The sequence below is a fragment of the Oncorhynchus nerka genome, linkage group LG11, assembly GCF_034236695.1.
Source record: "Oncorhynchus nerka isolate Pitt River linkage group LG11, Oner_Uvic_2.0, whole genome shotgun sequence".
In the NCBI taxonomy this organism is placed as follows: Eukaryota; Metazoa; Chordata; class Actinopteri; order Salmoniformes; family Salmonidae; genus Oncorhynchus; species Oncorhynchus nerka.
In genome coordinates this window covers 65171484-65199004 of record NC_088406.1, presented here as the reverse complement: position 1 = coordinate 65199004, position 27521 = coordinate 65171484, and the positions used below count along the sequence as shown (strand labels likewise).

General features: G+C 42.2%; 1 protein-coding gene across 1 annotated transcript; it reads left to right on the top strand.

Annotated features, from left to right (window-relative positions):
- On the top strand, nt 1-27285 carry LOC115137343 (choline transporter-like protein 1). Its single transcript, XM_029673631.2, has 16 exons — nt 1-291; nt 696-785; nt 1733-1875; nt 3276-3412; nt 3527-3620; nt 3736-3905; nt 4642-4731; nt 5332-5480; nt 13935-14121; nt 16434-16602; nt 16927-17083; nt 24702-24785; nt 24949-25086; nt 25248-25484; nt 26313-26393; nt 26525-27285. Exons 1-16 carry the CDS (start codon nt 268-270, stop codon nt 26549-26551), a joined length of 1977 nt encoding a protein of 658 aa, XP_029529491.1. The 5' UTR covers nt 1-267; the 3' UTR covers nt 26552-27285.
- Nucleotides 27286-27521: the final 236 nt, after the last annotated feature.

Below are 27521 nucleotides of genomic sequence, written 5' to 3'. Positions count from 1 at the left end.
ACACTTCCGCCTCGGTCACAAGGAAAGTTGAACTCTTCCTGCTTTTTACCTGCAGTAAAAAAGTAGGATATACATATACATCCTTGCGAAGTATTCCATATTAGCAATAGAGGCCATGGATGCAGCTGAGGGGAAGAGTTTGCGAAACAACTAATCTGTTTAGAAGCGCAGTGTAACATACAAGCAAGGAAGTGAGGCGGGCACTTGAAACTTAAACGATTGTTGTGTTTTGGGAGTTCCAGTCACTCCATAAATCGCCTGTTAACAATGGGATGCTGTGGCAGTTCAGAGGTAATCGGGGTTCGGGATATTTAAGCCAAAACTAACTAGCTAGACATTTTTGGATTTGCCAGATAAGTTGCTAACATTATCTGTTTGGGATATCCATTTAGCTACGAACACGTACACGTTGTTGTCGACTGCAGATCTTTCGAGGCGTTGTCTGTACTATATGTAGTTAGCCATAGTTGCCTACGTTTTAAACAACGGGCTACTTCCGTGTGTAAAAAGACGCTTGCGTGTTAATTTGGGTGAAAGTAAATGATTTACTCAATTACAGTACAGTAGTTGTTGTGTGTGAAACTGATTTGAGGTTGTTGTCTTTTTAGAAAGCACGCCAGGTTAAAACAGTTTCGCGCATGCACCAGGTATTCACAGTTGACCATTTTTGATTCTTTGTCATTTGTATTTGTTAGCAAAAGCAGCGCGAGTGGAAACCATTGGAGGATCGAAGCTGCACGGATATTCCATGGCTCATCATATTCGCATTGTTCTGTATCGGAATGGTGAGTTTGACTGTGATTGACCATGGGCGCGTTCGAGCGGATCGCTTTTGTCAAGACGTTAACTAACCCTGGTCACGTTATTATAAAAAGTGTCCGATTTGGGACTGCATGTAGACTGCATGACTTTTACAACAACCATGTCATCAAAGGTCATGAACTTTCGACTGCAGTCGACTGGACATTTTTTCAGTTGCTCCTCACCACAGATTATCCATTATATTGACCAGATACTCCAGTGGCGGCTCTAATGAAAATACATGTCTTCAAAAATGGAAAGCAGTCAAGAGGAGGCAAGATCAGGTGGGACCATTCTAGCCAATGAGGGGGCAGATACGCGTGTGAATGGGCACAAGTTACCACGGCCACAAAGTGTATCGTAAAAATTAATGAAGACAAACATTTGTATTTCTGTCTTAATTTAAGGATTAGGGTTGGGCATAAGGTTAGCAGTGTGGTTAAGGATGAGGTTTAAAATCACATTTGAAGAAGATAAATTGTAGAAATAGGCAGGGTTTATGACTTTGTGTCTGTGTTAATTAGTGACTACCAGACACAACTCTTAATAGTTGCCGGGATGTAACGTGGCCTCATTATAGAAATACATTCATAACAACCTAATTATTACAAAACGTATATTCAAGCAAATAAGACATGTAGCAACTAAGCCATACCATTTTTTGTTAATGACATTTGACACAAGTTACATGCTGGAGAAGACAGACTTTGGGTCCCCCTCGCTTCGCCTCTTCCTCTCTGTCCTCACCAACTGCAACTTGAATTTGGAACCAAAGCATTGTGGGAGACAACCTTCTGTTTTTTTTAAGCAAAAGGCACTACATACTGATCATTGTATTTACCAGCATAGTTCAGTGCTACCCCAATATTTTTTTTGTGCATTGTCATGATGGTGATGATATCGTTATTAATGGAAGCTGCTTCCCCTGTAGGCCTGTATCGCTGGTTTCTCCATTTCCACGGGAGCTGCATCCAGGCTCATCTCTGGCTACGACAGCTACGGTAACACCTGCGGTCAGAAGAATAGCAAGATCGAGGGGGTCGAGCTCAGTGGCCGGGATCAGACCGACAACAAGTAAGTTGCGTTGGAAATGTGGAACATCTCGAGATGGATGCTTACCAGTTATTAGCCTATCATGTAATTGCAAAGTAATAACAATGTTTTGGTTGAGCTGTCCACTCCCATGACAATGTAGGCTCAGCAGGTTATGACTCCTCTCTCCTAGCCTGGTTAAACCAGACAGAATGTGGCCTTCGCCATTGTTCAGTGTGATTTAACCAGGCTAACTCTCTCCCCCTTCCTCCCCACAATCGACAAGCCTTTTTTGTGGTAGTTTAACACGCGCCATTTAACATTACCGGTGCACAAACACGGATTTCATAATTTGGTAATCCAGTTTGCCACTTATACTTTCTTGCTCATCTGATGCTAGGCCTGTTAAAGCCTGGAGGCTCATTTGTTTTGTTGATGGGTTAACCAGTGAGATCAGTGGGTTACAGAGGATTATAAACTGGGGGGGATCGAGCCCTGAATGCTGATTTACCACGGGTATGACAAAACATTTCATTTTTACTGCTCTAATTACGTTGGTAATCAGTTTATAATAGCAATAAGGCACCTCGGGGGTTTGTGGTACATGGCCAATATACCATTTCTACAGGTTGTATCCAGGCACTCCGTGTTGTCGTGTGATAGAACAGCCCTTAGCCGTGGTATATTGGCCATATACCACATCCCCTCGTGCCTTATTGCTTAATTAGCTTGCTAGCACAGGGTGTTACTGTAAGACACTTTACTCGAAATCTTACTATACTCACTTCTTGTTACCTGTGGTCAGAAAAGACTGATGTGGGTCTGAAATGGCACCCTATTCTCTATATAGTGCACTCTTTTTGACCAGAGCTGGTGTCAATAATAGTGCACTAGGTTATAGGGTGCCATTTCACATGCAGCCTGAGTGCAGCAGTGTTCTGCATTAATTCACGCCCGTGTTCTTTTTTTTGGAATATATTCGAATAAATTATTCAAACACGATTTTTTTTTTGAGCTGCTCGTCCAGTAAGTTTCCATTCTAGCAGTCTCTAGGAACAGTTTCAATGAGACAATGGGCTTTGTTTCATAAGCTGGGCTGGTATGCCCATTGACGTTTTGAGTGAGGGGCAGCAGGGGCGTTTTGGCTACAGAGATTTGACTGTTTGATAAGCTGTGTCCCACATCACATTTTACTCAACCTACATCACAAAGTCTACTATGAAAATATACTTAGGAAAATGTGCAATGTATTGTATTGCAAGATGGAAGAGAACATTCAAGGATGTTACTCAAATGTGCAGATGTTTAGTTCTGTCTGACTTGACTTGGGCCCTTGGCTTCCTTCAAGGAGCATGTGCCATTGACAGATGCATCTCGCTCTCTTTTCAGGATGTTTCTCTACTTCCATCCTTATTGAAGTCCTGTTCTTTGTCCTTTTCCAGGTATGTCTTCTTCCTAGACCCTTGCAACATTGACATTCTGAACAGGAAGATCAAGTCCATGGCTCTCTGTGTGTCCAGGTGTCCAGACATAGAGCTCAAGACGTACACTGACGTCAAAAAGTTTGCACTGCAAAATGGTGAGCGTTCCTCCTGCTCTCATCCGTACTTTATGCATGTATTCATTGGTCATTTCCACAGTGTGGATGAATGAACTACACAATGTTTATTTCCCATTTCTCCTCTTTACATAGGGTCGGAGCTCTGCTCGTACGACATCCCAGTCTCCAAGTATCCAAGCCACGGAGAGAGATCCAAAAAGTGCCCCAAACTCCCCGTGCCACCAAGGTACGGTCCTTTTTTTTTTTTTTTTTACCAGTGTCGAGTCGACAGCGAGTAAATATAATGACACTAGCGAGACTATGCTGATGATATCATTTCCTCATCCTCTCGCCTTGTGCAGTAATTCTCTCCCGGTGTTCCACCGCTGCACTCCCGTGGACATCTCCTGCTATGCCCAGTTCGCTGAGGCCTTCGTCACCTTCGTCAGTGACAACAGCATGCTGCACAGGGTCATCGCCGGGGTGATGGCCAGCAAGGAGATCATCATGGGCCTGTGCGTGCTGGCTCTAGGTACTGTACATCCTAAAGTGGCATTTTATGTTCGAGCTGTCTGTGTAGCCTCGTTAAGCATTGCAGTGTATATCCTGAATGACTTCTCTCTCTCTATATAACTGCCTGATTTAATTGTGCCAAAGAGGCCTCTGCTCTCCACCTAGAAAGTTGTGTTTCCTGGGACAGGGTCAGGAAATGATAACAGGAAATGTCTCCAGGAGAGCTGACGGCATCCAGGGCTCTACGCTGACCGTTTAAAAAAAAATGTTTTAAGTAGAAACATTTAGGAGCACACAGAAATTTAGGAGAAAGATTTAGGAGCACACGTAGAAATGTAGGAGCACAATGGAGAATATTTGAGGTAACAAGCTGTTTTCTTTGTAGTAATGGTGCAAGCATGACAGTCATGAATCTGCACTCGGGCTGCAGTGCCTTGAAGTAGCCTAATTATTGCAACAATTATCACCTGGGAGATTTTCATTCTAGGCGCACTGGTGCTCCTAAATGATAATACCAGGTCAGACAGCACAATATTTAAGCGCATATACGAGTAAGAAGGTTGCACTGTAGAGCGCTGGCATCCAAAAGAAGTAGTCGTGCCACCCCGCCCCCCCCCCCCTTAAACGTACATGAAACATCACACAATTATGCCTTATGTTTCAATAAATATAGCCGTTATACAATAATAAGGCATTTTTTGTCATGACAATGGCATTGTTTCATTTCTTTTATTTATATCCTCCTCTGTCTGTAGTCCTCTCCATAATCCTGATGGTGGTGATTCGCTACATCTCTGTCGTGCTGGTCTGGATCCTCACCGCCCTCGTGGTTCTGGGCTCTATAGGTAATCTTCCTGTTCATTTGGCTCTCAAACGTCTCTTCCTTCATTCTGTAGTGCTTAAAAATGTATGAAGAAACATGTATTATAGCACATTTCTAATTTAAAGCCTAAAAGGTCACCAACCATTAGGTCAGATTGTGAAATGTGAGTTCAAATAAATTTTACATCACGAAATTAGATTGCTTACAAAAACACACTGCAAAAACTGAGCATGGACCAGAATGAGCTTCTCTCCTCACAATCCCATTGTCCCTGCAGTGAGGAATTACTATCTCCAGATAATGTTTTACAACTGCTCTCCGGATAATGTGTTTTTTCAACTGCTCTCCGGATAATGTGTTTTTTCAACTGCTCTCCGGATAATGTGTTTTTTCAACTGCTCTCTGGATAATGTGTTTTTTCAACTGCTCTCCGGATAATGTGTTTTTTCAACTGCTCTCTGGATAATGTGTTTTTTCAACTGCTCTCCGGATAATGTGTTTTTTCAACTGCTCTCTGGATAATGTGTTTTTTCAACTGCTCTCCGGATAGTCATTATAGGGAGCTCAATAAGAAGTAGTAGTAGTATGAAAATCAGGGAGCCAAATGAACTGTGTGTTTCAGGTGGGACCGGGGTTCTGTGGTGGCTCTACGTGGACCACAGGACGAATCTGACCGACCAGACTGGTACCTCCCCAACACCCCAACAGCAGGTGGCCACAGACAACGTCCAAGCTCTGCTGGTCTACGCCATCTTTGCCACTGCCTTCACGGTACGTGTGTGTGCTTGTTGCCATGTGTGCTTGTTGCCATGTGTGCTTGTTGCCATGTGTGCTTGTTGCCATGTGTGCTTGTTGCCATGTGTGCTTGTTGCCATGTGTGCTTGTTGCCATGTGTGCTTGTTGCCATGTGTGATTCCTGTTTTATATGGGTACGGTGTGTTGTGAGAGTGCATGTACTGTGTTATCAAGTATTTGCTCTTTCAGTAACAAGAAAAAGCCTGATGTTGACAGACAGGCAAGCTTTAAGTCTGGAAAACTGGAAAACATGACCAACGCTTTTGCAAAAATGTATCTTGATTCTGCAACTATAAAAGCCATAGTTTCTTCTGTAATACAGACAGAAATGACCTGACCCACATTTACATTTTAGACATTTGGCAGACACTCACAGATTTTTCACATAGTGGGCTCGGGGATATTGAACCAGCGACCTTTCGGTTACTGGCCCAATGCTCTTAACCGCGCGGCTACCTGCCGCCCCACCATTCCGAATCAGTGTTTTCCACAAGTACCTAAAGTAGCCAGACAAATAGAAAATGTACCCATACCTCTACGCTGACATGTTTTACAAGGAGCCCACAATTAAATTATTTGAAGAAGAGGGTTTTATGATCAAAAATTACTCTAAAGTTTATGAATAAAAGGTTTTTGGGGTGTTCCATGCTCAATTTAGTACAATCAATGTACCCTCTAATATATGACTCACATCTGAGACAAACATTTTCAGCTGCCACTTTAAGGGGCGGCTTTTACCGTGGTAATGTTGGGATTCACATTTTGTCTGAGAGCTAAGATTCTCCAACATCCTTTTGCTAGTAGCAGTTGAACAACCTAGTGTATGTGAACAAAACGATGTAAATGGCCCAAAAACACGAGGAAAAAGTCACACTAGTACATTTTTGGGTAAATTCAACCAACTTCTGTGTCTGTGCACTTCTAAAAATGAATATTTCAGAACTTCACTCAGTGTGCACAGCACTCCAGGCACTGTTGATGTGGTCCAGGCACTGTTGCTGTGTGCGAGGTGGGATATTTTGAATTCTACAGTGGCTTATGAAAGTATTCACCCCTTGGCATTTTTCTTATTTTGTTGCCTTACAACCTGGAATTAAAATAGATTTTTTTTGGGGGGGGGGGGGGGGTTTGTGTCATTCGATTTACACAACATGCCTACCACTTTGAAGATGCAAAATATTTGTTATTGTGACACAAATAAGACGGAGCATAACTGTTCACCCCCCCAAAGTCAATACTTTGTAGAGCCACCTTTTGCAGCAATTACAGCTGCTAGTCTCTTGGGGTATGTCTCTATAAGCTTGGCACATCTAGCCACTGGGAGTTTTGCCCATTCTTCAAGGCAAAACTGCTCAAGTTCCTTCAAGTTGGATGGGTTCCGCTGGTGTACAACAATCTTTAAGTCATAGCACAGATTCTCAATTGGATTGAGGTCTGGGCTTTAACCTGTTGCTCCTACCCTCTACTTAAAAATCGCGCAACATTTCAGCGCCCTGCTACTCATGCCAGGAATATAGTACGTTCATATGGTTAGAATGTGTGGATAGGAAACCCTCGGACGTTTTTAAAACTGGTTAAATCACGACTGTGGCTATTACATAACGTGCGTTACATCGGAAAGCGCAGGAAAACCTGATCACAGAAAATGGAAATAAATATCCTTGCGCCACTTCAAGCAATTGTTAACAGTGAGCCGAATTAGATAAGACCGAGCATTCAACTCCCACAGCATCCCCATGTTGTCTAGAGTCTTGTGAATTGAATCCTCTTTGATTCTTGGTTGAACCGAAAGAGGGGCACGACTTACCTCCGGTCTCCGCCCAGATCATTCCGGAAGAGCTCTCTCCTGAAATTTTTTCCAAGACGACAGCTAATGATATTTACATCGCCTACGGATGATTTTTATCGCTTATTAACGTTTACTAATACCTAAAGTAGCATTACAAACGTATTTCGAAGTGTTTTGTGAAAGTTTATCGTCTACTTTTTGAATTTTAAAAAATGACGTTACGTTGTGAAATCGCTGTTTTTTTCGTTTATCACACAGTCTACATATAACGATATCTTGGCTTTATATGGCCCGATTTAATCGAAATAAAGACCCAATAGTGTTTATGGGACATCTAGGAGTGCCAACAAAGAAGATGGTGAAAGGTAATGACTGTTTTCTATTTTATTGTGCGGTTTGTGTAACGCCGAAATGCTAATTATTTTGTTTACGTCCCCTGCTGTGCTTTTCTGTTGTAGTGTATTGGTGCATGCTATCAGATAATAGCTTCTCATGCTGTCGCCGAAAAGCATTTTAAAAATCTGACTTGTTGCCTGGATTCACAACGAGTGTAGCTTTAATTTGATACCCTGCATGTGTATTTTAATGAACTTTTGAGTTTTAACTAATACTATTAGCATTTAGCGTAGCACATTTGCATTTCCAGAGCTCTAGTTGGGACGCAAGCGTCCCAACTAGAGGCAAGAGGTTAACTAGGCTATTCCAAGACATTTAAATGTTTCTCCATAAACCACTCGAGTGTTGCTTTAGCAGTATGCTTAGGGTCATTGTCCTGCTGGAAGGTGAACCTCCGTCCCAGTGTCAAATCTCTGGAAGACTGAAACAGGTTTCTCTCAAGAACTTCTGACCAGTTTCCCAGTCCCTGCCGATGGGAAAAACTTCCCCACAGGGATGGTGTTCTTAGGGTGATGAGAAGTGTTGCGTTTGCGCCAGACAGCATTTTCCTTGATGGCCAATTTTAGTCTCATCTGTCCAGAGTACTTTCTTCTATATGTTTGGGGAGTCTCCCACATGCCTTTTGGTGAACACCAAATGTGTTTGCTTATTATTTTCTTTAAACAATGGCCTTTCTCTGGTCATTCTTCCTTAAAGCCCAGCTCTGTGGAGTGTATGGCTTAAAGTGGTCCTGTGGACAGATACTCCAATCTCCGCTGTGGAGCTTTGCAGCTCCTTCAGGGTTGTCTTTGGTCTCTTTGTTCCCTCTGATTAATGCCCTCCTTGTCTGGTCTGTGAGTTTTGGTGGGCGGCCCTCTCTTGGCAGGTTTGTTGTGGGGCCATATTCTTTCCATTTATTTTATAATGGATTTAATGGTGCTCTGTGGGATGTTCAAAGTTTCTGATATTTTTTATATCCCTGATCTGTACTTCTCCACAACTTTACCCCTGACCTGTTTGGAGAGCTCCTTGGTCTTCATGGTGGCCCTTGCTTAGTGGTGTTGCAGACTCTTTCAGAACAGATGTATTGTGTGTGTGTGCACTGAGATCATGTGACACTTAGCTTAAATATGCACACCACTTTTCCATTTTTTTATTATTTGAAACAAGTTTTTTTTTCTTTTTTTCTCTTCACCAATTGGGACTATTTTGTTTGTTTATTACATGAAATTCAAATACAAATCCATTTAAGTTACAGGTTGTAATGCAACAAAATAGGAAATGCCAAGGGGGATGAATAATTTTGCAAGGCACTGTATGTATTTCTTTACATAGGAATAAGATCTATGGTTCTTTGTGTGATTAGCTGTCAGCTATGAAACAAAATGACAATCCTCTTGAGTGTAGCTACAGCAGGAATGTGCTCATGCTTTACTTTTTCAGTTCACTCATCTATTTATAGGTGCACATGCGAGTAAAATGGTCACACTCTAGAGCCCTGAAATGAACTCGCAGACCATAAAGAAGCATCACCCTCTCCCCATCTTCCATGTAAAGAAATTTGACTGCAAACATCCACAGCGCACACAAATCATACTTACCACACGTACCTACCGGGAGGCGGGACTGACAGCAGACTGTCACAACGTAACTTCCGCGTCAGACTGTACCTGCCATCACTGTTTCCCTGTGCCTGTCCCATCAATAGGAAACTAGAAGATGCATATTGTTTATTCTAGTGACAGAGGGCTTGGCAGACTTTTTTAAAATTCTGACTAGCAAATTGAAAAGTAGCCTTGTGAATTTAAGTGGAAAAAGTAGCCGGCTGAAAATGAGTCTGTAATCTGATGTTTAGCATACGGTCGGCACTAGTGGAAAACACTGCATTCCTACATACTCCTCTTCATTTGAAATGTATTCACAACCCTATCCTATAGCTGATAACCAGCATATAGTGCATTCTGAAGGTATTCAGACCGCTTGACTTTTTTCACATTTTGTTACGTTACAGCCTTTATTCTAAAATGGATTTTTTTAAATGGTCCCTCATCAATCTACCCACAATACCCCATAATGACAAAGCAAAAACAGATTTTTAGACATTTTTGCACATAAAAAAATATATATAAAAAATGAAATATCACATTTTCACGGGTCTTAATTTGTAAATCGGGAGGTGCCGGAACAAAAAGTGAGCACAAGGGGGGTGACCTGGGGAGCTCTGAGGTACTATTTTGCTTTTTAATAAAGCATTGCATGCTTATCGCATTTGCGTAATGGCATAGAGTAGAGGTACTTGCAGAAGGTGCACACATTGGGAACATTTTTCCCAAACCCTAGGCTACTAAAAATCTGCCTTTTTATAAACGTATTTCATGCAATTCTACGTCATTTTACATGACTGGAGACTTTGGTAGAATATTGTATTGAATCCATCATTAGCCTAGGCCTAGGGGTGTGGAGACATTGTAGGCTACAATGTGAGGAAGAAATTATAGTCCTAAAAATGCTTTCCAGTTTCACTGACTTGCCCCATGATGCACAGCTCCCTCGCTGGTGATGGCAGAGATGCGCTTGTGCCAAAAGTCTTCTCTCTCTCTCTCTCTCTCGCTCGCTCTCAAAAAAAACAATATTTGGAAGTTACCCAATACTTTGGTAGCCTTCAGGATAGTCTTCTCTTTTCAGCAGGAGCCATTTGCTTTCCAACCTGTGTTTTCCTTCGATTGTATTTGAAATACTGCGATAGGCCTGTTTTGTCTGGCATGCTGTTTTTTCACTGACAGATTTGCTGCGTGTTCCCGACGGTAGGCTATTCCTTGTTATTGGTCTACAATCCACAGCTAGACAATAAAAAAAATAAGTTATTGATCCTCTGTGGCTAAATTCGAGGCCTTTTCATGGTGTAGTAGGCTATTCTGAATGATTTCCTTTTGTTTCTGACAGACTGCAGTAATTCTATAACTTTTGGCTAATTTATTTCAATTTATCAAGGCTGCTGAAATGATGAAGTGCAACAATGGAGAGATGAGTTGCAGGCTCGTGTCTATCAGAACAGCGAGAGTGAGAGGGATCATAAAATGTTAATTTCGTTGTAGTTATGTGAGGGATACTGGCGCTCTTCTCACACGGCCACGCGTTGGTCTCCAACAGGTTACAGTGTTGCGCAAACCATAAACCTGGATCGGCCCAACCTGAATCAACTCTTAGAATATTAGGCCCGGGCTGAAAAATGAACTTTTTCGCGTTTAGTTTTTTTTTTGTGGGAGCAGGAGAATTAACAAATATTTAACTTGAATTAACTTCCAGTGGGGCAAAAAAGTATTTAGTCATTCACCAATTGTGCAAGTTCTCCCACTTAAAAAGATGAGAGAGGCCTGTAATTTTCATCATAGGTACACTTCAACTATGACAGAATCTTTTGGGGGGGAAAAATCCAGAAAATCACATTGTAGGATTTTTAATTAATTTATTTGCAAATTATGGTGGAAAATAAGTATTTGGTCACCTACAAACAAGCAAGATTTCTGGCTCTCACAGACCTGTAACTTCTTCTTTAAGAGGCTCCTCTGTCCTCCACTCGTTACCTGTAGTAATGGCACCTGTTTGAACTTGTTATCAGTATAAAAGACACCTATCCACAACCTCAAACAGTCACACTCCAAACTCCACTATGGCCAAAGACCAAAGAGCTGTCAAAGGACACCAGAAACAAAATTGTAGATCTGCACCAGGCTAGGAAGACTGAATCTGCAATAGGTTAGCAGCTTGGTTTGAAGAAATCTACTGTGGGAGCAATTATTAGGAAATGGAAGACATACAAGACCACTGATAATCTCCCTCGATCTGGGGCTCCACGCAAGATCTCACCCCGTGGGGTCAAAATGATCACAAGAACGGTGAGCAAAAATCCCAGAACCACACAGGGGGACCTAGTGAATGACCTGCAGAGAGCTAGGACCAAAGTAACAAAGCCTACCATCAGTAACACACTACGCCGCCAGGGACTCAAATCCTGCAGTGCCAGACGTGTCCCCCTGCTTAAGCCAGTACATGTCCAGACACGTCTGAAGTTTGCTAGAGAGCATTTGGATGATCCAGAAGAAGATTGGGAGAATGTCATATGGTCAGATGAAACCAAAATAGAACTTTTTGGTAAAAACTCAACTCGTCGTGTTTGGAGGACAAAGAATGCTGAGTTGCATCCAAAGAACACTATACCTACTGTGAAGCATGGGGGTGGAAACATGCTTTGGGGCTGTTTTTCTGCAAAGGGACCAGGACGACTGATCCGTGTAAAGGAAAGAATGAATGGGGCCATGTATCGTGAGATTTTGAGTGAAAACCTCCTTCCATCAGCAAGGGCATTGAAGATGAAACGTGGCTGGGAATTTCAGCATGACAATGATCCCAAACACATCGCCCGGGCAATGAAGGAGTGGCTTCATAAGAAGCATTTCAAGGTCCTGGAGTGGCCTAGCCAGTCTCCAGATCTCAACCCCATAGAAAATCTTTGGAGGGAGTTGAAAGTCCGTGTTGCCCAGCAACAGCCCCAAAACATCACTGCTCTAGAGGAGATCTGCATGGAGGAATGCGCCAAAATACCAGCAACAGTGTGTGAAAGCCTTGTGAAGACTTACAGAAAACGTTTGACCTCTCATTGCCAACAAAGGGTATATAACAAAGTATTGAGAAACTTTTGTTATTGACCAAATACTTATTTTCCACCATAATTTGCAAATAAATTCATAAAAAATCCTACAATGTGATTTTCTGGATTTTTTTTTTCTCTCATTTTGTCTGTCACACTAGATTTCTGAAAACCTTTGGTATTGTGCAAGTTTGAAACTGGGAAGAAAATTGAACCAAAAAAGGAACATAAAGGCAAGGATAAAGGAGAACAAAAATTGATGAAAATTACAGGCCTCTCTTATCTTTTTAAGTGGGAGAACTTGCACAATTGGTGGCTGACTAAATCCTTTTTTTGCCCCACTGTAGATTGCTTTTTGTTATGGTCTTTACATTGCAAAAAGTGGAGAGAACAAAATAGTCCAAAACGGAGATGTGCCAAATCCAGATCAAATTAAGCACTGCATTTACATAAGTATTCAGACCCTTTACTCAGTACTTTGTTGAAGCACCTTTGGCAGAGATTACTGCCTCGAGTCTTTTGGGGTATGAGGCTACAAGCCTGGCACACCTGTATTTGGGGAGTTACTCCCATTCTTCTCTGCAGATCCTCAAGCTCTGTCAGGTTGGATGGGGAGCATCGTTGCACAGCTATTTTCAGGTCTCTCCAGAGATGTTTGATTGGATTCAAGTCTGGGCTCTGGCTGAGCCACTCAGGGAAATTATCCCGACGCCACTCCTGGGTTTTCTTGACTGTGTGCTTAGGGTCGTTGTCTGCTCTGGAGCAGGTTTTCATCAAGGAGCTCTCTGTACTTTGCTTTGTTCATCTTTCCTTTGATTCTGACTAGTCTCCCAGTCCCTGGATGCTGCCACAACCATGCTTCTTCATAGGGATGGTGCCAGGTTTCCGCCAGAATGCTTGGCATTCAGTCCAAATAGTTCAGTCTTGGTTTCATCAGACCAGAAAATCTTGTTTCTCATGGTCTGAGACTCTTTAGGTGCCTTTTGGCAAACTCCAAGCGGGTTGTCATGTACATTTTTTACTGAGGAGTTGCTTCCGTCTGGCCACTACTAAGGCCTGATTGCTGGAGTGCTGCAGAGATGGTTGGGTGGCCAGCTCTAGGAAGAGTCTTGGTGGTTCCAAACTTCTTCCATTTAAGAATGATGGAAGCGACTGTGTTCTTGGGGACTTTCAATGTTGCAGAAATGTTTTGGTACATAATCCTGTCTCGGAGCTCTACAGACAATGTTTTCGACCTCATGGCTTGGTTTTTGCAAGTGTGGGACCTTATGTAGACAGGTGTGTGTGTGTGTGTGTGTGCCTTTCCAAATCATCTACAATCGAGTTGAAGAAACATCTCAAGGCTGACCAATGGAAACAGGATGCACCTGAGCTAAATATTGAATCTCATAGCAAAGGGTCTGAATACTTCTGTAAATAAGGGATTTCTGTTTGATTTATTTTTACACATTTCTAAAAACCTGTTTTTGCTTTGTCACCATGGGGGATTGTGTGTAGATTGAGGATTTTTTCAATTTAATCCATTTTAGAGTAGGGCTGTAACATAACAAAATGTGGAAAAAGTGAAGGGGCCTGAATACTTTCCGACTACATTATATCGTGTATGTACCATTTTCAGGTGATCCTGCTGCTGCTGCTGTTCTTCATGAGGAAGCGCGTGGCACTAACCATCACCCTGTTCCACGTGGCGGGCAAGGTGTTCACTCACCTGCCTCTGCTGGCCCTGCAGCCCTTCTGGACCTTCCTCAGCCTCATGCTCTTCTGGGTGTCCTGGCTCGGTGTGCTCCTCTTCCTCGGAACCGCAGGTCAGAATAGAATACAACTTTGTCACGTTGTGAAGGACATTTTTGTTAATGTCTTTATTTTCTCCTTTCAACAAGATATTTACATCTAAATAGACCATTTTGGTGAGGATGCCATATATTTCTTTTTAGATTAGTTCCAATTATTTTATGCCCTGTAAAAGATTAAGGAAGTGGACTTGCGTCACTATTGAAAGTTTGGATACTGTACGTATGGAGTGTTTGGTTCACTTCATCCTGCTAGTGATGTGGTGATTAACCATGTAGATCCTATTCAATTACTTAATGGGCTATGTCATTAAGTTCCGTAATGGGGTGAAAATGGCAGCCAACTTGGTCAGGGAGAAATCCAAAACCAGTTTAATGATGCATTTCCTGACTTACTTATGCAGGAAAATAAAAGTAAGGTATGTGATGCATCAGATATTGTGTAATGTCAACCAACAATATTGTCATATAAATACAATTTCTAAGTGTTTTATACACAGTCTGTTCAAATAGCCTCTCAAATATATGTAAATGGACCATAAATGTCTGATTTTGTTTTCTTAGAGTGCTATTATGAGTACATTTACATGCACACTAAATAATTGAATATTAAACAGATTACGGCAGTAAGCAGAGTATGGACATAAGCAGAGTACGGTGTTTTTTTTAACCTTTATTTAACTAGGCAAGTTAGTTAAGAACAAATTCTTATTTTCAAAGACGGCATGGGTTAACTGCCTGTTCAGGGGCAGAACAACAGATTTGTACCTTGTCAGCTCGGGGATTTGAACTTGCAGCCTTCCGGTTTCTAGTCCAACACTCTAACCACTAGGCTACCCTGCCGCCCCACGTTTAGATGACTATCTTGATGCTCCATACGCACAAAAAGCGTATTTCTCAAAAATGTTGTGCACAAATTTGTTTACTTCCCTGTTAGTGAGCATTTCAACTTTGCCAAGATAATCCATCCACATGACAGGTGTGGTATATCAAGAAGCTGATTAAACAGCATGACCATTACACAGGTGCACCTTGTGCTGGGGGGTCAATAAAAGGCCACTCTAAAATGTGCAGTTTTGTCACTATACACAATTCCACAGATGTCTCAAGATTTGATGGAGCGTGCAATTGACAGGCTGACTGCCGGAATGTCCACCAGAGCTGTTGTCAGAGAATTTAATGTTAATTTCTCTACCATAACCCGCCACCAACGTCGTTTTAGAGAATTTGGCAGTACTTCCAACCGGCTTCACAACCGTAGACCACGTTTAACCACGCCAGCCTGCCCAGTCATGTGAAATCTATACATTAGGGCCTAATGAATTTATTTAAATTGCCTGATTTCCTTATTTGAACTGTACCTCAGTAAAATCATTAATTGTTGCGCTTATATTTTTGTTCACTGCATTAATCTGTCCACCATAATCATCTTATTGTGTGCCTGTAACCATGCTCAATATCAGTACTTGTTGCGTTTACAACTTGTCTAAGGCCCATCATCAACTGATTTGAGCCAGTGTAGGACTGTGGATTGACATCATTGTTTGAATGGAATGTTGGCATATTGTCAGTTAATTAGAAACATTTATGGAAACATTCCTCTACCTACTGTCTGGCTAGCTAACACGCATACAGTGCAGATAAATTCCTCACATGCATTTTTTTACACACTATCTTATCACAGCGCTGGCAAACCATGGTTGACCAACATAAGGTTTATGTCCATCCTAATTGTGATTAACACACTCATGGGACATTTTGGAACTGAAAGCGCATGGCTAGAAGTGGCATGACTCGACGCCAACTCTTATTTAGATTCTTGGGTCAGTCTGGTGCTGTGGGTGGCAGCTCGGCACACAGTCAAAGACCAAGTCTCTGAAATATACCCACTACATTCACGATCTCCCTCATCAACAAGACCACCACCAGAGAAGCCTCAATTACAACAAAGCGTCATGTTTTTGTCAAATTTGTTCTGCCTACTATTTCCCTCTCCCTGCCCTTTTATCTGTTTCTGGATGTTAATTCAGATTAGAGTTCGACAAACTAGATCACGTTTAAAAAAAAATAGGTGTCCATCAAAGTCATCCGTGCTGCAGTGTTTGTTGTTGCAAAATGGTGTCATCTTGCTGTCTTATATTTGATTCCAATTTATGAGTTAAAATATTTTTCCCCAAAAAATCTACCAGGAGCTTTCCAGGAACAAAACGGTTATCTATGAATGCCTGGCAGATCAGAGGAGATCAGCCTACCCTTAAACCTGGCTGTAGGGAACCCTGTAAAGAACGAGAAGGTTGACCCCTGACCTTAGCTGTGTGCCCCTACAGGTAGCCCAGTGCAGAGTGAAGAGACAGGGCTGGTGGAGTATCGTATATCAGGCCCACTCCAGTACATGGTGTGGTACCATGCTGTGGGCCTCATCTGGATCAGTCAGTTCATCCTGGCCTGCCAGCAGATGACCGTGGCCGGAGCTGTGGTCACCTACTACTTCACAAGGTCAGGAGAGAGTGTTGTGATGAAATGTAGTAGATGTAACGGCATGCTTGTGATGTGTTCACTTGGAAATATCCCGTATCAGTCCAAAATATTTTGAAAAATTCTGTCATACATTAGCTGCACTTAATTGAGCTTGCCTGGTGCATTTGAACCAATGGAATTGTCCCAAAAGTGCAAAGTACATCAATCTTAGCTACAGTACAGTGCCTGCTTTATTGGTCCATTTGTACGGATAATACTATTTAAACCCAAGTCTGTCCTGTATCAGTTAATTTGACTATTTCCAACTCTTCTTCTTTTCCTCTGTCCCGCGGTGGACATCAGGAATAAATCTGAGCTGCCCATGACCCCCATCGTGTCATCTATGCTGTGTCTGACCCGCTACCACCTGGGCACTGTGGCCAAAGGCTCCTTCATCATCACCTTGGTGGAGATCCCTCGCCTCATCCTCACCTACATCCACAACCAGCTGAAAGGAAAAGTACGTCCTTTAGCTCATTCAGCCCAGTCACCTACGTCCACAATCAGTTCTAAAGGCAGAGTATGTAGGGTGTTGGCGTACTGCTCTAGAGTGTTGAGAAAAACGGGGCAGTTCAAAAGGGTTCAACGAAATGAATGTCAAAACGTAGTTTTCTTTGCACCATGTCATTATAAATCACATGGAATGAATCATTACATTGTTCTCTACATTATAACCTTAATATACTTCTTTTTTTTCATACTAAGACTAGGGTCTCTTTTACAGATGATCCCTGCATAAATACGTCAAACATATACAACATTACAAAACATATGAAGAAAAACATTTGCCAACTACAGTCGGGAGACCTCTATTACTCTGAACTAACCAAAGGTGACCGGAACATCTCATTTCAGAGAGCTCTGGAAGTTGTAAAGGGCACAAAAAAAATAAAATTAGCTTTACCCATCTCTGTGGAGACCGATGGGCCTCCAGGGTTATTATCCAAGCCTGGGACCGGGTTCGGTCATTTGGAAATGACCTTTTGACCCACATTCAAAAGTGTCATACAAGCATGATTATCAATACATAGGAAGTTTCTACATGAGTGCTTTGTAGATAAACATAAGAAAATGCTGCTCTCTCCTTACATACAACGAGACCCAACCCACTTTTTGATACAAAACACAATGGTGAGTTCTAGAACCATGACCAGTGATATACCTGTCAGAGGAAAGCCCATAAAATTGTCAGAGACTCCAGTCACCCAAGTTATAGACTATTTTCTCTGCTCCCGCTTGACAAGTGGTACCGGAGCGCCAAGTCTAGGACCAAAAGGCTCCTTAACAGCTTCTACCCCCAAGCCATAAGACTGCTGAACAATTAATCAAATGGCCACCAGACTATTTACATTGACAACCACAGTACATTTGTTTTGTACACTGCTGCTACTCGTTGTTTATCTATGCATAGTCACTTCACCCCTACCCACATGAACAAATTACCTCAACTAACCTGTATCCCCACACATTGCCTCGGTAACGTTACCCCCTGTATACAGCCTCGTTATTGTTATTTTATTGTGTTACTTTTTATTATTTTTGAGTTATTTCGTAAATATTTTCTTAACTGTTCTTGGACTGCACTGTTGGTTAAGGACTTGTAAGTAAGCATTTCAAGGTAAGGCCTAGACGCTGCTGGTAATTAATCGTTTTTGGGGTTTCAAAAAAACTTTACGGAAAAAACAAACCATGCAATAACCTGAGTACGGAGCTCAGAGCCCAAACCAGCCAAAGAAATATCCGCCATGTTGGTTAGTCAACATTAGTCAGAAATAGCATTATAAATATTCACTTACCTTTGATCTTTATCAGAATGCACTCCCAGGAATCCCTGTTCCACAATAAATGTTTGTTTTGTTCGATAATGTCCACCATTTATGTCCAACTAGTTTCTTCTGCTAGCGCGTTTGGTAAACAAAACAAAACTCACGAAGCACGTTCACTAGGACGAGCAGACGAAATGTCAAAAAGTTCCATTAGTCTGTAGAAACATGTCAAACGATGTATAAAATCAATCTTTAGGGTGTTATCATAAATCTTCAATAATATTCCAAACGGAGAATTTCTTTGTCTGTAGAAAAGCAATGGAACGAGACGTACCTCTCATGTGAACGAGCGTCACAAGCGCGTGGCTCTCTGGCAGACACCTGACTCATTCCCCTCTCATTCAGCCCCCCTTCATAGTAGAAGCCTTAAGGAAGTGCAACTCGACCAATATCCCACTATCTTCAATAGGGGCTGAGTTGAAAAATGACCAACCTCAGATTTCCCACTTCCTGGTTGGATTTTGTCTCAGGTTTTTGCCTGCCATATGAGTTCTGTTATACTCACAGACATAATTTAAACAGTTTTAGAAACTTCAGAGTGTTTTCTTTCCAAAACTACTAATAATATGCATATATTAGCATCTGGGACTGAGTAGCAGGCAGTTTACTCTGGGCATGCTTTTCATCCAAAAGTGAAAATGCTGCCCCCTATCCCAATGATGTTTTAACTGGTGTGCCTTGTGAAAAGTTAATTTGTGGAATTTCTTTCCTTCTTAATGTGTTTGAGCCAAGCAGTTGTGTTGTGACAAGGTAGGGGTCGTATTATGAAGATAGCCCTATTTGGTAAAAGACTAAGCAAATAGAAACGACAGTATTACTTTGACTGACCTTCATGTCTTAATCTCATTTATTGTATTAGTTGTTCATTTTTCTTCCACTTTGACATTAGAGTATTTTGTGTATATTGTTTATCAAAAAAAATGACAAATCTATTTTAATCCAATTTTGTAACACAATGTGGACGAAGTAGAGGGGTGTGAATACTTTCTGAAGGCGCTGTATGTCCTTTATCATTCATCTGTTTGAGTGTTTGTTGCAGCTCGTTCCAGTCGCTAGCTGCAGCGAACTGAAAAGAGCAGCGACCCAGGCATGTGTGTGCATTGGGGACCTTTAACAGAATGTGACTGGTAGAACGGATGTTGTATGTGGAGGATGAGGGCTGCAGTAGATATCTCAGAAGGGGGGGGGCTAAGAGGGTTTTATAAATAAGCATCAACCAGTGGGTCTTGCGACAGGTATACAGAGGTGACCAGTTTAAAGAGGAGTATAGAGTGCAGTGATGTGTCCTATTAGGGGCATTGGTGGCAAATCTGATGGCCGACTGGTAAAGAACATCTATCCGCTTGAGAGCACCCTTACCTGCTGATCTATAAAAATGTCTCTGTAATCTAGCATGGGTAGGATGGTCCTCTAAATCAGGGTTAGTTTGGCAGCTGGGGTGAAAGAGGAGACATGATAGAGTAAACCAAGTCTAGATTTAACTTTAGCCTGCAGCTTTATGTGCTGAGAGAAGGACAGTGTACCGTCTAGCCATACTCCCAAGTACTTGTATGAGCTGACTACCTCAAGCTCTAAACGTTCAGAGGTAGTAATCACACCTGTGGGAAGAGGGGCATTCTTCTTACCAAACCATTTGACCTTTGTTTTGGAGGTGTTCAGAACAATGTTTGTTATAGAGCATTTAACACAAAATCCCAGGAGGGGCCAGCTGAGTAGAAGACTATCATCTGCATATACACGGATGAGAGAGTTTCCTGCATGAGCTATGTTGTTGATGTAAATTGAGAAGAGCGTGGGGCCTAGGATTGAGCCTTGGGGTACTCCCTTGGTGACAGGTAGTGTCTGAGACAGCAGATTTTCTGACTTTATACACTGCACTCTTTGAGAGTGGTAATTAGCAAACCAGGCCAAAGACACCTCAGAGACACATACTCCTTAGCCGGCCCACAAGAATTGAAGGGTCTACCGTATCAAAAGCTTTGACCAAGTCAATAAAAATAGCAGCACAATATTGCTTAGAATCAAGGGCAATGGTGACATCATGGAGGACCTTTAAGGTTGCAGTGACACATCCAAAACCTGAGCGGAAACCAGATTGCATACCCGAGAGAATACTATAGACATCAAGAAAGTCAGTTGATTATTTACAAGTTTTTCCAACACTTTTGATAAACAGGGCGAAATAGAAATGGGCCTATAACAGTTAGGATCAGCTTGATCTCCCCCTTTAAATAAAGGACGAACTGTGGCTGCCTTCCAAGCAATGGGAACCTCTCAAGAAAGGAGATCGGCTTGGCGATGATAGGGGCAGCAGCCTTAAAGAAGAAAGGGTCTAAACCATATGACCCAGATGTTTTTTGGGGTCAAGTTTAAGGAGCTCCTTTAGCACCTCGGACTCAGTGACTGCCTGCAGGGAGAAACTTTGTAGCGGGGCAGGGGGAAAATAGGGAGAAACATCAGGGCTTGTCGCGTTAGAAGGGGTAAGAGATAAGGAAATGTTGGACGGGCAGGGAGGCATGGCTGAGTCAAATAGGAATCCTGACTTAATGAAGTGGTGATTTAAAGAGCTCAGCCATGTGCTTCTTGTCAGTAACAACCACATCAACATTAAGGGACATGGGCAGCTGTGAGGAGAAGGGTTCATTCTCCAGGTCTTTAACTGTTTTCCAGAACTTCTTGGGGTTAGACCCAGAGAGAGAGAACTGCTCCTTAAAGTAACTAACGTTGGCCTAACGTTAGCCTGAGTGCACTTATTTCTCATTTGCCTGAACGAGAGCCAGTCAGCCTGAATATGCGTGTGCCTAGCCTTTTGCCAAATGCAATTCTTGAGGTGGAGTAACTCTGCAAGATCACGGTCGAACCAGGGGCTGGACCTGTTTTTTTAATCCTAATTTTCTTTATGGGGGCGTGTTTGTTTTCAATACCATTGAACAGCGCGACAGAGCTGATTCTATACCATTTTACAGAGGCCACTTCATGAAGGAAGGCTTGATCATTTGTTTTTTTTAGCGAGTGTCTATGACAAATCAGGACAGGAGGTTTCACTGAGCAGACATTACGAACACAGGCTGTAAAACAGTTATCACTAAGGTATCAGTCTGGTGTTTTCTGTAATGACCGATCAGGATTATTTGTGAGGATAACATCGAGGAGAGTAGCCTTTTCTGGGTGTTTGGAATCATACCTTGTGGGACTGGTGATTTAATCTGAGAAAGATTTAGGGAGTCCCATTGTTTTAGGACCTGGTCAGGTGGTTTAAGCATGTCCCAGTTTTGGTCACCTAGCAGGACAAATTCAGACTTAGTGTATGGGGCCAGGAGTGAGCTTAGGGTACAGGCCGGTGCTGATGGAGGATGATAGCACCCAGCAACAGTCAACAAAGAGCTATTTGAAAGTTTCATGCTTAAAACCAGCAAATCAAATTGTTTGGGTACAGACTTGGTGGAGACAACTGAGCACTGAAGGTGATCATTGGTAAAGATTGCCACTCGACCACCTTTGGAAGATCTGTCTTGTCGAAAAAGGTTACAACCAGAAAGGTTAACATCAGTATTCAAAACACTCTTCCTTAACCACGTCTCAGTAGTGACCAACACATCTGGATTGGAGCTGTGAACCCACACTTTCAATTGATCAATTTTAGGTAATAAGCTTCTAGTCTTAACGTGCAGAAAACCCAGGTTTTTACGAGAGCAGAAATCAGTGAAGCAGATATCAGAGCACAAGTCAGAATTTGTCATAATGGGGAATTGTGTATAGATGGGTGAAATAAATTACATATTTAATCCATTTCAATTCAGGCTGTAACAACAAAATGTGGAGTAAGTCAAAGGTATGAATATTTTCTGAAGGCGCACTATGTAGATAGGAATAATCAAAGCAACAACTTTTCATATTTCATTCCAGTGGAGTCTTGATTTTCAGTAAATACAATCATGTATTATTGATGTTAGGGTGTACAGAACATTTCAGAGGACAATGTGGATATTCTAATCAATCTGACAAAATACGCTCATTTGATGATTTGTAAATGGTCTGTTGCAAAAAAGCAGTTACCTCATCGTTTAATCAGTCTGGGTGATTAACATGAGATGATGAGGGGCTGAGTTTTTACCATCAGTATTATTACAGGATTCAAGGAATGGAAAGAGTTTCTCTTTAAAGGTGCAGAGAGTGGAAGAGTAGATATGAGACTTGGCCTCCACATCATAAAAGGAGACCCTCCTCATAGTCCACAAACACCCCCACCTTCTGGGGCTTCTCTCTCAGGGAGAGGACTGTGGAACACAGTCCAGAATCCATTCTCAGGGCTCAGTGTGAATTTCCCCTTCCTGTCAAAGGACTCTGGCCACTCCTACATCCCAGTCAGTCTTCCCCTTAACCATCCTTTTCAAGGGTCATGGCATAACAATCAAACCTTTTTTGGATTGTCTGGAAGTTTCTGTGGTATGTCTCCACGTCTTACTTGTTTCCCATCTTCAGACAGGATGAGTTTGTGATGTGCTGTATCAGGGTCCAGAGTCACATCCACTGCATACTGCTGAATCATCTTCAGTTTGACTTCAGGCAGCTTCTCCATCTCTTTATCCAGTGTCTTCTCCAGCTCACAGTCCCCACACACAGATCGCTGTAAACACTGAGCTCAGGGATTTCCTGCTCCAGCTCTTTTAATGAACCCTTCAGCCTGCCTCTCTACTGCTTTCTGCTTCTCCTCAATCACCTCAACAAGCTCAGCCTGGTTTTTCTCAATGGAGCGCACCCGAGTACTGAAGGACTGCACACACTCTGCTATCTCTCTCTGTGTCACTCTTCCTCTATAGGGACAGTGTCATGAGTCTTGTGGTCTGCCTCAGTGCAGAACTGACATGCACATGTCTGTTCATGCTCCAGTAGTCTTTCGTGCTTCTGACAGATCCTGTCTTCCAGGTTCTCCACAGGGTCGACCAGTTTGTGTCTCTTTAAGGCTGGGGCGATCTGATGAGGATCCAGGTGAATCTCACAGTAAGAAGCCAGGCAGGACTTCAGGGCCTTGCTCTTCGTCCCAGTGCAGACGTCACAAGGCACTTTTCCGGGTTTGGAAGGGGACTCATCTTTACCTTTGTCTCTCATCCTTTTAAAATTCTCTACAACCTCTTTGTAGGTTGTGTTGACACAAAGCTTAGGTCGTCTGTAGAATTTCTCCTGACTCAGTGGACATTGACACAGGTCCTTGCTATCCCAGTACTTTGTGATACAGACCATGCAGAAGTTGTCCACATGAAGTGGTGTTTTGCTCAGAGCACAGGAACTGCTCTTCAGACTGCATGAGGAAGCCATATCTAGAGAGGGCGCAAAGTCGAAACTGTAAATAAGTTTTGTTTTTTACTGCAAACACTCTGAAATACTTCAGATCAAAATATAATAGACTCCAGCTCCAGATTAGAATCAATAATGCATTAAATATGAAGGCTCCCGTGTGGTGCAGCGGTCTAAGGCACTGCATCTCAGTGCTAGAGGTGTCACTACAGACACCCTGATTCGATTCCAAGCTGTATCACAACCGGCCGTGATTGGGAGACCCATAGGGCGGCGCACAATTGGCCCAGCGTCGTCCGGGTTTGGCCGTGTAGGCCGTCATTGTAAATAAGAATTTGTTCTTTGCTGACTTGCCTAGTTAAATAAAAATAAAAAAAATTTTTTTTTTTTTTTTTTTACATTTAATTTGATATATATATATATTAACAGAGCATTTCCTGTAATGACTCCGCTCTCAGTAGTTTTAGTGCCGTTGTCAACAGGGCATTAAGGAATACTAACCCATCTTGATTCACGTTGTTTAACCCTACAACATACAGTAGAAATGAGTAAATGTACTAAATATAGTTAAACATAAGTACTATAGATAAAGAAAACAGGAGATTGCCATAAACTGTACACCAGTAACATTTCTTCACCCATCCCATCCCACCAATCTACTCACCTGTCTGTGAGACTGTGGGCGTGTTCTCAGATTTTTTTTTTTTTTTCCCTGTGCTGAAGTATCAAAAAACCACCGGAGAGTTTTTTTTTTAGGAGACTTTTCTGAAGAGTTTGAGGGCGTTTGCTCGTGTGCACTAGGTATATCCCACCCAGTGCTGCTTTGGAACAGAATGATCTCTTCACGTGGCTGATGTGCCGTTTTGAAACATTCTCGCTTTCACCTATACCAACCACCAGTTTGTCAAGCCAGACAATGGGTGGAGAACTAAAGCTCAGTGTATTTTCTGTTTGTAGGAAAATGCCTGTGCTCGCTGTATGTTGAAATCCTGCATCTGCTGCTTGTGGTGCCTGAAGAAGTGTCTAATGTACCTGAATCAAGTAAGTGTTCGATCAGAATCAGATTGATTGTCATCTGAGATGTTGATTAGGTCACATCATTGACGGCAATCTATTTGACAAGGGAGACTCGTTCCAAGAGGACAGCAGTCACACATTGTTATTGATGATACTTCTGTCTCTTGTTTGTCTGTTTTCACCACAGAACGCGTACACGGCGACAGCGATCAACAGCACCAGCTTCTGTACGTCGGCGCGTGACGCCTTCGTCATCCTGGTAGAGAATGCCCTCAGAGTGGCCACCATCAACACCGTGGGGGACTTTGTCCTCTTCCTGGGAAAGGTAACGGCCGCACAGCGACGCCATTTTAGGATTGTTTATTGTTAGTTAATTTTGTGTGTATTTTACAAGCATACTAATACGATTCAATCTGTCTCTGTCTTTCTCTCTTTCTCTCACTCCTTTCTCTCCATCTTTCTCTTCATCCGTGTGTGTGTGTCCAGGTACTGATCGTCTCCTGCACTGCGTTCGTTGGCGTATTGTCGCTCAACTACCAGCGGGACTACACGGTGTGGGTGCTGCCCCTGCTCATCGTCTGCCTGTTCTCCTGGCTAGTGGCCCACTGCTTCCTGTCCGTCTTTGAGATCGTGGTGGACGTGCTCTTCCTCTGCTTCGCCGTGGACACCAAGCACAACGACGGCAGCCCCGGCCGAGAGTTCTACATGGACAAGGCCCTCATGGTGAGGAGAAGGGAGGCCGGGTGGGTGGGAGGTTATGGCTGCGTCCTGATTTTCCACCTGTCATGGATTTATAAGGAATGGACTGGTGTAATCACAGATAATCCATTATATTGATCAGATACTCAAGTGGCCGCTCTAACAGTGAAAATAAATGTGTTCAAAAAGCAGCCGGGACAAGATCAGGTGGGACCATACTAGCCAATGAGATAGCAGATACGCGCGTGAACAACAGGCACAACTCTGATATAAAATGTTTTTTTCTTGACGTTGTCATGATGTCACGTGTCCCACTTAGATCAGTACAATCGTAACAACCTAAGCGTTACGAAACTTCTATTTGATCAAATAATCCTCACGTAGTAAATAAGTCGTTCATTTTCTTGAATTCTACACTCATTGACCTCGTAAAACTCTTAGCTTGATGAGCGACAAAAAAAAACCTGAAAAACACCATCTGCTGGAGAAGACAAATGTTGGGCCCAGTTATACATCTCACGTCGCCTTTTCCTCTCTGCTGTAATCGTTGGCTAGAGGGAGTTTCCACCGTTGTTAAATTCATACTGTGCCTTTTGGTAGACGGTGGAGAATCGGTACGTATATGTCTCTGTTCCATGATCCACACTAACATTCCAATGTATCACAACCGTACATTCTAACTGGTAAGCTAATGTGGCTAATGGAACATAGCCTTTTGTTTTTACCCTGTGCTACTTTGGCTACGTTTCTATATGGTGAATAGTGATTATGCACGTATTACACCAGACTCTCCTTGTTATCTCGACACCCAACACAGTCACTCTCTCTCTTCTCTCTCTTCTCCCTCTTTAGGAGTTTGTAGAGAACAGTAAGAATATGGCGGGAAGGGATCGGCCCGAGGCAGATGGAGACGGTCGTGAGATGAAGCCTATGGTGAGTTAACCAAACTTTTCCAACCGAGAATACATTCATTTACCTTCCATAATCTAAAGTCATACACCCAAAATGATGATGCGGATGAAGACGATAGTGAAGTTTAACACTCCATTTGTTTATTGTTGTAGACTCATGGAGGAGGGACTTTAGCTTGACCAAACCAGAAGACGGAAACCAAAAGGCATTCCTAACGTTTCCATGATATCACTCCAGTCCCACGACTACAATATTTCTGATAACCTGTTTGTTAATTTATGGCACATTTTAACATGAAAGCTTTTTTTTCTTTTTTTTTAAGCACAATATCTTTTTGTTACACATTGTGCTATTGTACAGGCTGTAGAGTTGGTGTTCTGTATTTTCGCTTCTTGTGTGTGGAAGTGTTGTGTGAGAGATTCAAATGCATCATGTCATCACTGTTTTTTTTTTTTTAAACTACTAATATTGTACACCACAAGTGTTTTTGTATATCAATGTCTTTTTAGGTTGTGGTAATGAGGATCATGGTCTCTTCTAATGCTGCGTTGGTACATCTAATACAATTGTGACGACTAACTTGCATAACAGATGATCAACAGGCACTTTTCTCTGTGGGAGAACTCCACCCCCCTCAATGTATTTTGACCCTGTTGAAAGATTCCCTTTATGGAATAGAAGACATTTTCAAAAAGTTAGCATTTTGTAGAAATCAGAAGCCATCTTCCAATGTTTACCATAACTGAAAATCCCTATGTTGTGGTAATATTGAGTCATTACTCCTGATTTGAGTTTGTAATACTGTATCCATAGAAAAAGTGATTCCCTATAACTGTATTCATGAATGTTTTAACCCAGAATGTTTTGGATAATGTTTTTATGCAGAGAAATAAAACAACAACGACAACAAAAATGTCCATCTGTGATTGTGAGAGCTGTGGGGCAAGCGATGATCAGTTCGAATAGGGACGTGGGTTTGTGTCTGGATGTCATTAAGATATCCACACAGGGAGAAACATTCAAACAAAATACCCATACATGTACACACACAGTGCCAGTCAAAAAGTTTGAACACACCTACTCATTCAAGAGTTTCTTTATTTGTACTATTTTCTACATTGTATAATAATAGTGAATACATCAAAACAA